Source organism: Balaenoptera physalus (genome assembly GCF_965194825.1).
Source record: "Balaenoptera physalus genome assembly, chromosome: 14".
Classification (NCBI taxonomy): domain Eukaryota; kingdom Metazoa; phylum Chordata; class Mammalia; order Artiodactyla; family Balaenopteridae; genus Balaenoptera; species Balaenoptera physalus.
In genome coordinates this window covers 38,666,568-38,679,662 of record NC_138893.1, presented here as the reverse complement: position 1 = coordinate 38,679,662, position 13,095 = coordinate 38,666,568, and the positions used below count along the sequence as shown (strand labels likewise).

Below are 13,095 nucleotides of genomic sequence, written 5' to 3'. Positions count from 1 at the left end.
ATGCCCACCACACACACAATATCATGGTACACATGACATAACACACTTGAAAGGCCAGATGGTGTCAGGCTGTCGTGGTAGCTATGATGGCTTCTGCATAGAATATACTTTCTACAAAGACAGGGGCTGATCAGGGGTACACAGAGGAAGAGGACCAGGCTTCTAACTCCCAAACTTCTCCCATAACAAGTTCAATCATTTGCTCAGCAGATACTGGATGGCTCCCACGGACTAGCTGAGGGACACAGCCAGATGGTCAGGAGTCAGTCCTGAGAAAGTCTTAACTAGGTAGCGAATGCTCACAGCTCCTTATCAAGTGCTTTAACATACAAGGTCAGAGCTCCATGGGAGCCTGGAGGGTGTGATGAACATTTAGGACCAAGGAAGGATGCTCAGAGGACAGGACAACCCCGCCATTTCTTACATGGCATGAGGGTGAATGAGCATAATTTGAGTAGAATAAAAAACATATGCAACTGTGGAGAAAAAGAGAGCATGAAAATCGTTCTCTCCTCCATTATTCCATCTGTAAGATGGGCACTAGACTATGAAGGTAATCTCAAAAGCAATAGCAGGGGAGAAAAAGAGGTAGATGGTGGCATGACTATTACTATATATAGGTCATGAACGTGTAAGTGTCCATCCACACAAGTCTCTGATGTTTTTCTGAATCACGAAGTCCCTGAAGAGGGCCAAGGGACTATTCATGATGAGAACAGAAATGGCAAGAGCTGAAGTGCATTCCCAGTCCTGGTTTTGGGAAGTCCTTGTGCTGGGTGTTCCACACAAGGGGCAGGCCTGGACCTTCGGGGGGTGCCAAGTGAAGACAGAGGAAGGCTCTTAAGGTAAATGGGGTGCGGGGAGATCATAAGAGAGACAGGGCCCTGACCTCGGACGGACCCCTGGGCTGCTGGGGATTCCTTGCCCCACCAGGAAGAGGGGCAGGAGGTGGGGAAATCTAGAAACCTTTGCCTTGGAAAATGAGCTTCTTTGGGGGACCTATGACAGAGAGAGCTTCCCTAGTCCTGGCCCAGGCGATGGTGGGAGAACAGACAGCCTGGGCTCACGTCCCCGTGGGACAGTACTCAGCAGGGACCACAAGGGTGTCGGTTCCCAGCTCCCCCTAGGGGCAGAGTAATGCTCCTGCAGCTGCTGCACAAAACCAGCCTCCCCAGAGCCAAGTCTAATGTGGCTTGGCGACTAGATCTATTTATATGATCTCTAGAGTGAATGTAACTAGGTTTGAATCCAGCCTTTAGGAGTCCATAGATTTAACCATGGGTATGTGACAGCCTCTCTGGGTCTCACTTTCCCTCTTTGTAAAACCGGAATAGTACTGGAATTGTCTTGAGGATTCAAGGAGACAAAACGTGGTGGTGCTGCCACAGGGCCTGGCGCATATCAGGTACGAGGAAGCTGTTGTCATCGCTGTCTGGGGGCCCCCACAACCCAGGCGCCCTGCAGGAGCCAGGTTACCAGATTGCTGCCCGACAAGCTGAGGCAGGTCCACATGAAGAGGGTCAGCAGAGGCCAGGCCACCACCTGGCTCCCATACCACATCCTCCTAACTCCATCTGGCCCGACACCGAGAGAGCTGACCCAAGTCCCAGAGGCAGGCTCTGAGCAGCCGGCAGCCCCAGCAGGTGCGACACACAGCATGCAGGAAGGAAGGGAATAGTCCGCTCATTTCCTAAGCAGCCCAGCTGCGCTCTGGGCCGGCTGCGGAAGGCGGACGGCTGTGAGCGGTACCTCCGGCCGGGCTCCTCGCCGGGGCGAGGGCCTCGCACACGGTGGACACATCTGGTAGCTGCTAGTGGATGATCCTTCGCCTTTGCTGCCCCTGGCCTGGAGAGACGTCTCTGCTCCTCTCGGCCATTCCTGGCCCCTCGGTCAGCCAGAGGAAGGGCTGCCTCTGAGAGCCAGCTTCCTGGGGTCTGAGGGGAAAGTGTCTCCTTACCTGGGCCCCGACAAGGTCTCTGCTTTTGGGTCCCGGGGCTCAGGCTTCCTGAGTGGGCTGGGCCTCCAGCTCCAGCCTCCAAGAAGCCCCACTCCCCATCACGGGGTGTGGGAACCCTTGTCTTGGTGAGGGCGTGGGGATCCCATCTCGAGAGAAGCTCTGAGCACCCAAGATCTGGCTCTGGTCTGGATTCCCATGATTAGAAGAGGACAGAAGGGGATTGAACCCTCCTGCGGGAACTCCTGCTGGGACATTATCCCCACAGGGGGCCTGCCCTCCCATCTAGGACTGGAGCACCAGGCGGTGTTTCTTGAGAGTCTCCCAAGCCTCTCACTGTGAAATCATCTATAAATGGATCTATACAGAGAGGCAGATAGGGCAGTGGCAGGAATCTGACCTCCGGGGCTGGGTTCGAATCCTGACACTGGCACATCTGAGCTGTGTGACTCTGGACAACTGACTTGACCTCTCTGGGCCTCAGTTCCTTTGCTATAAAATGGGGAGAGTAGAAATACCTGTCACATGGGGTCATTGTAAGGATTAAACTGTGCTCAGCACTATTAAATAATAAATATTAGTGTTCACTAACCTTCAAAATAAGATATAAAAATATCAATCAAAGGGAGAAAAGGTGCATGTATGCATGTTTGGTGGGGGAAGAACAGGTGTACTCTGGGAGGATACAGAGGAGGTATTTGGGCATGACCTGGCTTATACCAAGCTCTACCGCCTTAAAGAACAGGACAGCTCCTGTCCTCAAGGCGGCCAGGGCAAAAGATAAGGGCCTGGGTCACGTCAAAGGACAAAACGATTCCAACAATTCAGAAGAGAGTCCCATAATTATACAGGCGCAATGGCCTATTATCAGAGGTCGGAGGAGCAAGAGATCCTAAACTCCCGGAATTAAGAATAAAGGAAAGTTACTTCATCATCATGATGATGAAGATGGTGCACATTCAACGAAGATGCAGAAGAGATGTGACTTCGGAACCTGAAATAATGTCCTGAGGGTTCACAGGAAGGGACAGGGGAGAAAGCCACCCTGCTCAGTGTGACTTGCCAGAGATTGGCAAACTTTACCTGTAAAGAGCCAAACAGTCAATACTTAGGGATTTGCAGGCCATTCAGGGGCTCTGATCTCAGCCCCTCTACCCTGCTGTTGTAGTGCAAAAACACCCATAAATAATACACAAATGAGTAAGCTTGGCTGAATGCCAGCAAAATGTTATTTATAAAAGCAGGTGGTGCAGGATTTGGTCAGGGGGCTGTACTTGGCCAGGGCTGATGTAGATGAGACACAGAGCTGAAGATGCAGGGTGGCCCAGGTGACCTGAGGCGTCCCTGCAGTTCTGAGCAACCTGCCCCAGAACGCACTGTGGAAGGTTCCGTGGGTGGCTAGCGGATCCAGCCTGAGCTCCCCAGACCAACCATGGTGACGGCCTTCCCTGCCCCCGCAGAGCAGCCTGCAGAAGTCCAGCACCGACGCGTGGTCAGGCCTCAGAGGGGAGGTGGGCGGAGATGGCTGCCCAGGCCAGGAGCACAACGGTGCCAGCAAACGTCTGTCTCTCCTAAAGCGACCGCCGCACCTGGCTGTGCAGACCGTGGCCTGGAAGTGCCACGGCTGCCGGAGTCACTGGCCACACCCACAAGGTTGCTCCAGACCCCCGGCTGCCCCCTCCAGTGTTGGATGGGCTGAGCCTGGGACAGAGGCCACGCTCCCGGCCCAGCCCTGGGCACTGAGGACCCCAGGCAGACACCCAGCTTGTGCTACAGCCACCAGAGAGCCCGGGGCCAGGCATGCAAGAGGACAAGCCACTGTGGTGCCCTGAAGCTCCTGGGTCAGGGTGGGAAGGGACATGGCTTTCTCTGGCCGAGGAAGAGAGGTCACAGGGCCAGCCAGGCTCAGCCTGCCACGCTCCCTCCCTGCCTCCCTCCCTCCCTCCCAAACTACTTGCTGTTCTGGTTCTTCTCCCTGTGAGAGCCAGAAGACACAGCTGTTCCCCGCCCTGCCCTGACACCACTCCTCTGGGGGCCTTGGACTAAGTCTTCAGCCAGCCTTGACCAGAGAGCAGGCTGGAGGGGAGCAGGTGTGTGTGCGCAGGGCAGGGCGGACCCCGGGTTCTGCACCCACCCCCCTTCACTCCACATCCAGAAGGCCCTGGGGTGGAGGTGGGCGACTGGGACAGAACTAGGAGGGACCTAGGAAAGGTCCTGCTCAGCAGAGAAATTCCACGAGGAGGGGAGACTGCCAAGGCCGCTCTCTCTGCTGGAAGTGGCCCCACGGCCTGGAGTGTGTCCACGGGAACCGTCACCACGCATCTGAAAGGCCACACGTCTCGGGTGGGGATATCTTTCCAGTGCAGCAAGAGGTTCCTCTCGAGCCTCTCCTGGCCCCAATGGCCCACAGACGTAGCTGATGCCGGGAGTCTGCTCCAGGGGACGGCCACGGCCCTGGCCTTGCTCGGAGGCCCTGCGTCTCACACCCCCGAGCCCTTGGGGCCTCTGTGCCCAGGTCACAGGAGGCTGGCAAGGGAGCACTAAAAGCCAGCCAGAGTCCCGGGGCTGCCGGACTCTGTGACCATGACCCGGCCCCAGACCCTGGGCTCCCAGGTCACCACCACGTTCGTCAAACACGGGCTTCCAGAGCGAGTCCCCGCTAAGAGGCTCCAGCAGGTGAACGCCCCTCCCGTCTGGTGTGGACCCCTAAGCAGCTAGCTGCCCCACGTGGGGTGGGCAGTGGCACCCCACTGCACAGAGGCCAAAGGCACCCCGGTCAGAATCAGACAGGAACTCAGGCTAGGAGAGTTGCAGCCCTGGCTCAGAGCAGCCGCCTCTCCTTCCCCCCATCCGGCGAGGGGTGCTTGGGGCGCAACCCGAAAACCAGAGCGCCTCCCGTCTGCTTAAAACCAGCAGCGATTGGATGGGAGCTGAGAGGCCATGCCCCCTCCCCAAGTCCCGGCGCCGAAAGTGAGGGGAGCCTGCAGCGGAAAGAGACACAACTTGTACCTTTACTTGGCTAAGAAGACGAGCTGAAGTCCGGGAGGCCGCAGAGTGGCCCAGAAACCAAGAACCTGCACACAAATCCTGGGCCTGCTACTTCCCAGTGGTGGGATCTTGGCCAGCTGTTTTAACTCCCTGAGCCTCTGTTTTTTGGCAGGTGGTGGCAGGACCATGTTTGTGTGCACGGAGTGGGCAGCGGCTCAGAGCATGGCAGCCGCTCATGGCGTCAGCATACTGGGGTTCCCAGGGACCGATGCGCAGTCCATCAAGTCTCAGGCAGCCTGACATGAAGGGTCCCTGCCAAGCTGTCACCCAGCTCCAGGGGCTCCTGCAGTGGGATGCTGCCCGGACATCCCAGGCCTGCCCTACCAGCTGTGAGAGCGGCGGGAAGAACCGTACTGCCCCAGGAAGGCACGAATGAAGGGGCCAGTCTGGGGACGGGACCCCCTCAGTGGTGACCTGAGCCTACAGATCTGGGGATGGAGGGCTTGGTGGGAGCTCAGTGACCATGCAGTCCCATGGTCCCAGAAATCCTTCCCAGCTCCCGCCTCACACCTTTCCCAGGAAGCCTCCCCAACCAGATCCTAGAGTGGAAAGAACTTGGGTTCAAATTCTGCCACTTCAAGGTTGTGTGACACTGGGACATTATAAACCCACTGATTCTCGGTTCTTCACCCATAAAATGTAAATACTACCACTCACCTCACTGAATACTAATGTAGTCTGCCACGCCCCCTGAATAAGAGGAGCTTAGGTGAGAGATGCTCATGTTCCTTTCATTTAAACACCAGGAAACAGAGGGCCAGAGACCTTAAATAACTTGCCCAAGGTCAAGGAGCTAGTACCTGGCAGAGCTGGGATCTGAACCCAAGTCTGTAGGAGTCCATAAATCCATCCATCCATCCAGCCAGACAGCCAGCCATCCATCCAACCATCCATCCGTCTATCCATCCATCCATCTACAAACATGCGTGTGGTCTACTGTGTGCAGACACAGGACATGAAGCAGTAGACGAGGCACAGTCCCTGATCCAGGGAGCTTACATCTACTCTGGGAGGCAAATAATAAACATGGAGGGGTAACTGGGCGGTGTGGCCGGCAGTAATGGGGGCAGGCACCGAGGTGGGATGCCTCTCATGGGTAGGTCAGGGAAAGTCTGTCTAAGAATGTCTGAGACAGGAGGAGGGGGGCAGCCTTTGAGGAGCCAGGGCCCGGGGACTGCAAAGTCCCTGAGGCAGGACTGACCACAGGGAACAACCCAGGAACAGAAAGGAGGCTGGTGGAGAGCAGATGCAATGAGGCTGGAGATGCAGCTGGGCCAGACCACGTAGGCCCTGGGGCCACGCGAAGGAATGTGGATGTTCTGTCCCAAGTCCAGTGAGAGCTCTTGGTGGGTTTCAAGCAGGAAGTGGTGTGATGTGGTTTACATTTCTGAAAGGTCACTGTGGTCTGAGCTGGTGACCATGTCTGTACAAGGCCCCGCTCATGGGGTGCTGGTAAAGAGCCTGGAACAGCCTCGGACACACAGGGACCCTCGTCTCGCACTGCCGTTCCTCTTTGCGCTGAGCAAATGATGTCACCTGCTAGCACGCTTACTTGTCTCTGTCCCTCCCGGTGCCCCGGACCCCACAGACAACAGGTGCTCTGAAAATGCCAGACGATTGGTGGATTGACACCTGTGAGAAGCACTGGACCTTCACGGGACCCACATCAGGGAAATGAGGGGTCCCGGACCCACACTTACGATCTTGGGTGGCGGGAGGTCTGGAAGACTCTTCTGAGGGGCCGAGGAGTGCTGGCCGGGCTCGCCGTTGGTCAGTGGGCTCTGCTCCTCGGGCGCTGTGGGAAGCGAGCAGGAGAGGGCTTCGGTGAGGGGCGCCCAGCCTTGCAGTGGAGTCCCAGGAGCCAGGAATGTCTGGTCACATGAGCCCCGAGTTCTATTTGGGCAGGTGTTAATTACCCAGGCAGGCGGTCCCTGGAGCCAGTGTTGTTTTTCCTCCAAGAATAGGGTAGATCGGCCATGGGCAGTTTCCTCAGGAGGAACTAGTTTGAGGTTTCTGGCAGGTTCCACACCCTCTCCTCCACCTGCCCCATGTCCAAAATGCCCTGGCCACAGAGCTTTAGTGAGTGGAGGAGCTGCCCGTGGTCACTATATTGAGCTGCTCTCAGCACCGACCCTGTGATTACCTCTGTCCACCCCACGGTTTCCCCGGAAGGCAAACAACTTAGGGCCCAGGGGCTGCTTTAGTGCAGGGGACTTCTGCTAAGCCCACGCTTGGTGGTGGGGCAGGAGGTGAAAGCCACACTGGGGAACTTGGCCACCAACCCTCTGTGCACTTTTAAGGAAAAGGCACCAAAGGCTCTTCTGAGCCTGACCATTTCAGCAGGTGGCCAAGCCAGCTGGGGACAGACAGGTTCAGGCAGATCTGACCTTGGGGCTTTGCTGGCTGATGTCTTGAAGCCAAGTCTTTAACAGGACTGAATGTTTTGGGATGCTGTGTTCCCACCTCTCGCTAAGCCTCTGCATTTGAGTCACAGGCTTGAGAGTTGGGAGACGGGGCTTCTAATCCCCTCTCCTCTGCAGCTAGGCAGCTCTGCAAACCTCTGGGCCTCCCTGGGGTCCTGCTGGACCCACTCCTGAGGGTTTTCAGACAAAAGCAGAGAGCAGAACAGAGCAGAAGATTAAGACGCCATGGAAGACACCACCTGTCCTTCCAGTGGAAGGTAAGATGTTCTGCCAAGCGATCACCTTTGAACAAAACCTTCCATCGAATATTAAGGCAGCTGCTGACATCACCGACTCCTCGCCATCACCCCCCAACACACACACACACTCATAAAATCCAGACTTCTGTCAAAAGTCATAAAGCTGGGGCTATGGGGTCAGCACCTATACAGCTGCTTTCTTAGAGCATCTGAATTATAACTTCCTATTCCTGGGACGATGCTGGGAAACGCTGAGAGATTTTGGGGACTGAATCCTTATCCACAAAGGGGACATGAGACCTTTAAGAGGCAAGGAGGTGGCCTGATGAGACATCCCAAAATACATCAACCCCAAATAGCATCAACCAAAATGCGACTTCCAAAAATAACCCCACCAGGCCTGTCTGTGGTGCTGGCTGGGAGGAAGGAGGGGTGGGACGGGACCAAGGCTTATACTGGCCCCCTTCCTGGGAGCTGGCCACGCCACCAGCGGTAGCCCCGTACCTTTGTCTTGGGACTCAGCATCCTGTTGCTTGTGGACCGTCACTTTGTTCATATAAATGTACTCCTCATCAGAACCTGCAGAAGGAGGATGGAAGACACAGGCTTCATGTGATTTCACGAAGGGAAAGGGCCTCTAGAGAGAAAGGATGTCCCCTCCACCCCTCAGAGACATTGTCAGCAGCCTGGATTCCAGTAAAAGCATACAACATTTTGAGTTGATTGAAAGAGTCCATTACAGAAAGAGCTGACAGATTTCCAAAAAAAGAAATACCAAATTGCTGACTGTTAGTTTTCTAGCGGGAGGGGAGGGGAGGGGAGGGGAGGGGAGGGGAGGGGAGGGGAGGGTAGGAGAAGGGAAGGGGAGGGGAGGGGAGGGGAGGGGAGGGGAGGGGAGGGGAGGGGAGGGAAGGGGAGGGGAGGGGAGGGTACGGAAGGAGCGCTTTGGGAATAATAGTCTCAAGTGGAAATGCACCCATACCTTAAAGATCGGCCTCATATTCCACCAAGCAGAGATTTCTCTGGGTTTCCTAGCATTTTGTTTAAATTGTAAAACATCTCCTATCAGTCATTCTCACCCTAGTCTGAATTACATGCATGGGCCAATCAGAGTGAGGTCTATATAAGATAGGTCACATTCAGGATCTGGAAGTTTAGCTCCCAGGCCTCTAGGTGGGGTACCACCGTGGGGGCCTGAGCTCTGGGTTTGGAGTGGGGAGTGTGCTGGGATTTGGACCTGCAGCACCAGCAGCTACCTGCTCTACCTGCAGTGGCACAGCCCTTCCCCTCCTTTAAAAACATTTCTGTACAGGCTGTCACCTTCCCCGTGCACGTCTAGGCAGAGAAAGGCTTGGACCCTTTCTTCAGAAGCCTGCAGAGGAGACCGATCTGAGTGTTCCTCCTCTTAGAAATCCTCCTGCATTTCTTTGTGCCTCTTACTTTGCATTTCCTAGAAACTTGCGGCTGATAAATTCCAGTGGCTAGAGATGGTGCTACAGAGCCAAGGAGCCCAATTCAAATCCCTGGCGAAGGAGGCAGTTCAGCGCCAGCCAGTTCCACACCACAGACCGCCTAGACTCCAGCCAGCAGGCCTGCGTCAACAGAGCCCTGAGAACCCAGAGGAACAGGAGGAGGATACGGCTGGATGGATCCTTCCTCCATCAGCCCGTGGCATTGCCACCCTGGTGCCCAGCCCTGCCAGGACCAGTCAGCCACGTCACCCCTATAGCAAGGGCTGCAGCAACTAATGGGAGGGAACTACAAGGTCTAAACGTAGTTATCCACAACTTGCATACTTCCACTGAGGGGCTGGGTCTGTACCTTCTCCAGAGCATGGCACAGGAGAAAAGCACTCTGCATGGGGAAGCAGGAGACAGGGTAGGGGATGGGGGGGCGGTCCTCGGCCAAGCTCTGCCATTAACAGTAATTCTGAGCAAAACAGCTAACCCGTGTGCCTTGGTTTTCTTGCCTGCATAGTATGGAAAATAATTGTGATGAAATATTGCCTAGTTCTACCTAACTGAAATTTTCAAATGTACAAAACTCAAATGTTAGGGAATTTGAAAAAGTAAGGTAACCTTGTAACTAACAGAGATTAAAAATGACAGCCTAAAACATGGGAAGTAACTCAAAGGCTCAATAATAAGAAAATGGTGAAAGAAACCACGGCACATCAACATAGGTAACAGCAGGTCACCTTTAAAAGTAAATGGATTACCGGCACAACCATTTTGGAAGTAATTTTGGAGGATAATTTAATTTTAAGTGTTCATATTCTGTAACCCAACCCAGCATTTCTGCTGCCAGAAATCTATCTTGAAGATAAACTCCAGCATGTAAACAAAATTTTGTTTGAGGGTGTTTACTGCAATATTATATGAGGTTTGTTTTGTTTTTTTTTTTTAAAGAACAAAACTTTAATGCCCACTGATAGGGGGCTGGTTGAACATTACTGTTCATCCATCGATAGACACTACCCACCTGTGAAAAATAACAAAGTAGCTCTATGTCTGCTCTTTACAAAGATAACCAAAAATTACAGTTAGAGGATCATGTTTCAGAAAAGCAAAATAAAAAAAAAAAAAAGAAAGAAAGAAAAAGTATGCGAACTGTCAACACACGGAAATGTGCACAGGCAGCAATTCTAAATGTAAAAATAATGCAAAGCAGAGTACAGAGGCAAACCACAACTACATGAAAATATCCCGATGACACTGATGAAGATCAAAAAAGGAATTGAAGGAACGTAAATAGTGTTTAATGTTCATTTTACATTCTTTTCTTTTTTCATACTGTTAACTAAGCCCACACTCCCGTACAAAAGAAAAGAAAAGGCAAGGTATTGTTGTTCTTGTTTTAACTGTTAGATTCTGAGCAGGTGCTTCCCCCACAAGATGGTGATTTGTAAATTGCAGAGAAAGCTGGCACTGGTCGTGTCACGAGGCTGCGTCTCCCTCCTTGGACACTCTGCAGGCCACACTTGACTAGGTGTTGAGTCTCAGTGTTGCTAATACACTACCATCCAGTTGGTAAGTAAGAGGCTCCCAGGACCATCTGCAATCCTGTGAACTTGGCCCTGGAAAGAGAAGCCTGGTGAGCTGTCCCAGGTCTGGGAGGCAGCAGCCTTGGGCTGGAGAATTTCCATCATCCTCTCATTCATTTTCAGAAGTGCACTGAGCACTGGCACCGGCACCGTACTAGGTGCTGGGGATACGGCAGAGAACAAAACAGACATTGTCTCTGCCTTTGTGAACCCACCAGATTGGGGGCGGGGGAGGGAGGGGGAGAGGGGGCAGACCCAGATGGGACAGTCACACGGGTATGTGGGAAATGACAGCAACTACAGGTACGGTGGAAAGGAGAGCTCATCGTGCTTTGAGCAAGTGTGTGGAGCCTGGGGGAACGACCCCTGTATGAAGAGGGTGGTGGCGAGGGGTAGGGAGGAGGGTCCCGGACCCTCCCTACTACAGCTGCATAGACTGAACGTTTGAAGCTTTTCCCACCACAAGGGCAGCCCCTGAAATGTTCCCAGAGTCTCTGAGCAGGGTACTGGGGGGCCCTCAAGGTTAAGACAGGAAAAAATATCGGGCCCCCAATAAACAGACTTCAATCCATGCCTTGACCTTACCACCTAGACGAAAGGCAAAGAGAGTGGAAAATTCAGTAATACACTGAAGATCAGAAAATGGACAATTCCATCTGAAAAGTGCAAACACACACACACACACACACACACACACACACACACACACTCATGCTCTGCCCCAAATGTGTGGAAGTAAGCAACAGCTCAGCCAGTGGAGACCACAGGCTATCTTGAAATGATCATCCTGCCTCCACCTACAAGTCCTGTCAGGCTGAGTTAATTTTCTGGAAGATACACAGTGAGGCAGCCATGGGAAGCTGAGAGAAAACGACCAGTGCTTTCAATTTAAGGGGCTTTGGATTCTATCCTGTGCAGCACAATTAGCCTGGTGCAGACTCATCTGGACCGTGGAGAGAGGAGGGGAGCATGATGGTTAGGTCTGCTGGCCCAGGCCCAAGCCTGGGCTCTGCCACGCACGGCCATGTGCCTAAAGTAACTCTCCAAACCTCAGTTCCCTTGTCAGTAAGATGGGAACAACAACTCCCTCACTGCCTTGGGACGGGGTTAGATGACATAATCCAAGTCATTTCATTCATTAAGCACCGGGCTGGGAAATGGAAAGAGCACAAAAAGTGTCAGCTGCTGTTATAACCACTCTGCCATCTGAGAGGGTGCAAAAAAGACCAGAAGGGGAAGTTCGAAAACAGTGGCTATTCATCCATGGGCACTGACCTGGAGAACAGAAGTGACAGCCAAAGGCCTCGGTACGGCTATGCACGTTTATCGGTGGTCTGGGTGTGCTCTGGGGGCGATTCACACCGGGGTGCCCCCTGACCCGTTCTCAGCAGCTCCTGCATCCCTACAAGCTGCAGAGACCAAGGGTGGGGAAGGCCTGACTTTATGAGAGCAGAACATACACACATCAAGGGTGAAACAGAGGTCACCCTACAGGAAGCCACACTAAACCAGAAAGGGGACCCCATACCGGGAGCTCTGATGGAGTGGTGAGAACCAAGAACCAGGGGTCAGACGCCATCACAGGGGTGTTTCTCAATTCCCAACAAAGGTGTTCTTTATCATTAAACATTCTCAAGTTGGAGCACATCTAAATGGCCTGGGAGTGTGCTCTCTAAAGAATTCCACGATGAGTCCTTCTGTGGAGTGATTCATCCCTCTGTAACTTACCTGCTGTGTAATGGGGCTTTCCCATGTGCTCATCCCACCTTTGATGTGCTTCTGACCAGCACTCAAGGCGGGTCGGCAGACGCTCACTACAAAGCTAGGAGGAGCCTATAGAGCTCAAAGGCAATGAAGGGGCTGCCGGAAAACCCCTCTGATGAAAGGCTAAGGGAGCCAGACAGAAGAGAAGGCTGCCGAACATATAGCAACATGCTTCAGCTTTATGACTTCTCTGATATTCAGACAATAGGAACTAATTCCACAGGGAACGAGAAAAAAAGGAAAAGGGACTTTGAAATGTAGCCCAGTGGACGCAGGCTGGATGTCAGGGAGGAGTTCCTGACTGTGATGGCCAAAGCAGGTGCACTTCCCTCCCTGGCAAGGATCTGGGCTATTCCTACTGTGAGACAGATGGATTAGATGTCCTCTTACTGTCCCTTACTGTCCCCAAAATATCACTTTCAATTCTCAAACATCCGATATAAAAATAAACTCGACTAAACTGTTATGACTTCACAAGAAGGTTTTTCTTTAAAAAAAAAAACAAAAAAACCTGTGCTAGAAATGAAACCATATGTCCACAAGAAGACTTGTACAAGACTGTTCAGAGCAGCCTTATTATTCATACTAGCCCAACTCTGCAAACAACCCAAACGTCCATCAACA

The 13,095-nt window shown here is 53.1% G+C and overlaps 1 protein-coding gene across 13 annotated transcripts in view; it reads right to left on the bottom strand.

The window, feature by feature from the left end:
- The window catches only part of AFAP1L2 (actin filament associated protein 1 like 2), a 97,869-nt gene that overhangs the window by 23,152 nt on the left and 61,622 nt on the right, over window positions 1-13,095 (bottom strand). For all 13 annotated transcript variants that reach the window (XM_082423377.1, XM_082423381.1, XM_082423385.1 and 10 more), the window contains 2 exons: window positions 8,169-8,243; window positions 6,703-6,797 (listed from right to left, as the gene is read on the bottom strand). In XM_082423377.1, the coding sequence (XP_082279503.1) occupies window positions 6,703-6,797; window positions 8,169-8,243 (170 nt within the window). The remainder of the gene's footprint in view (window positions 1-6,702; window positions 6,798-8,168; window positions 8,244-13,095) is intronic.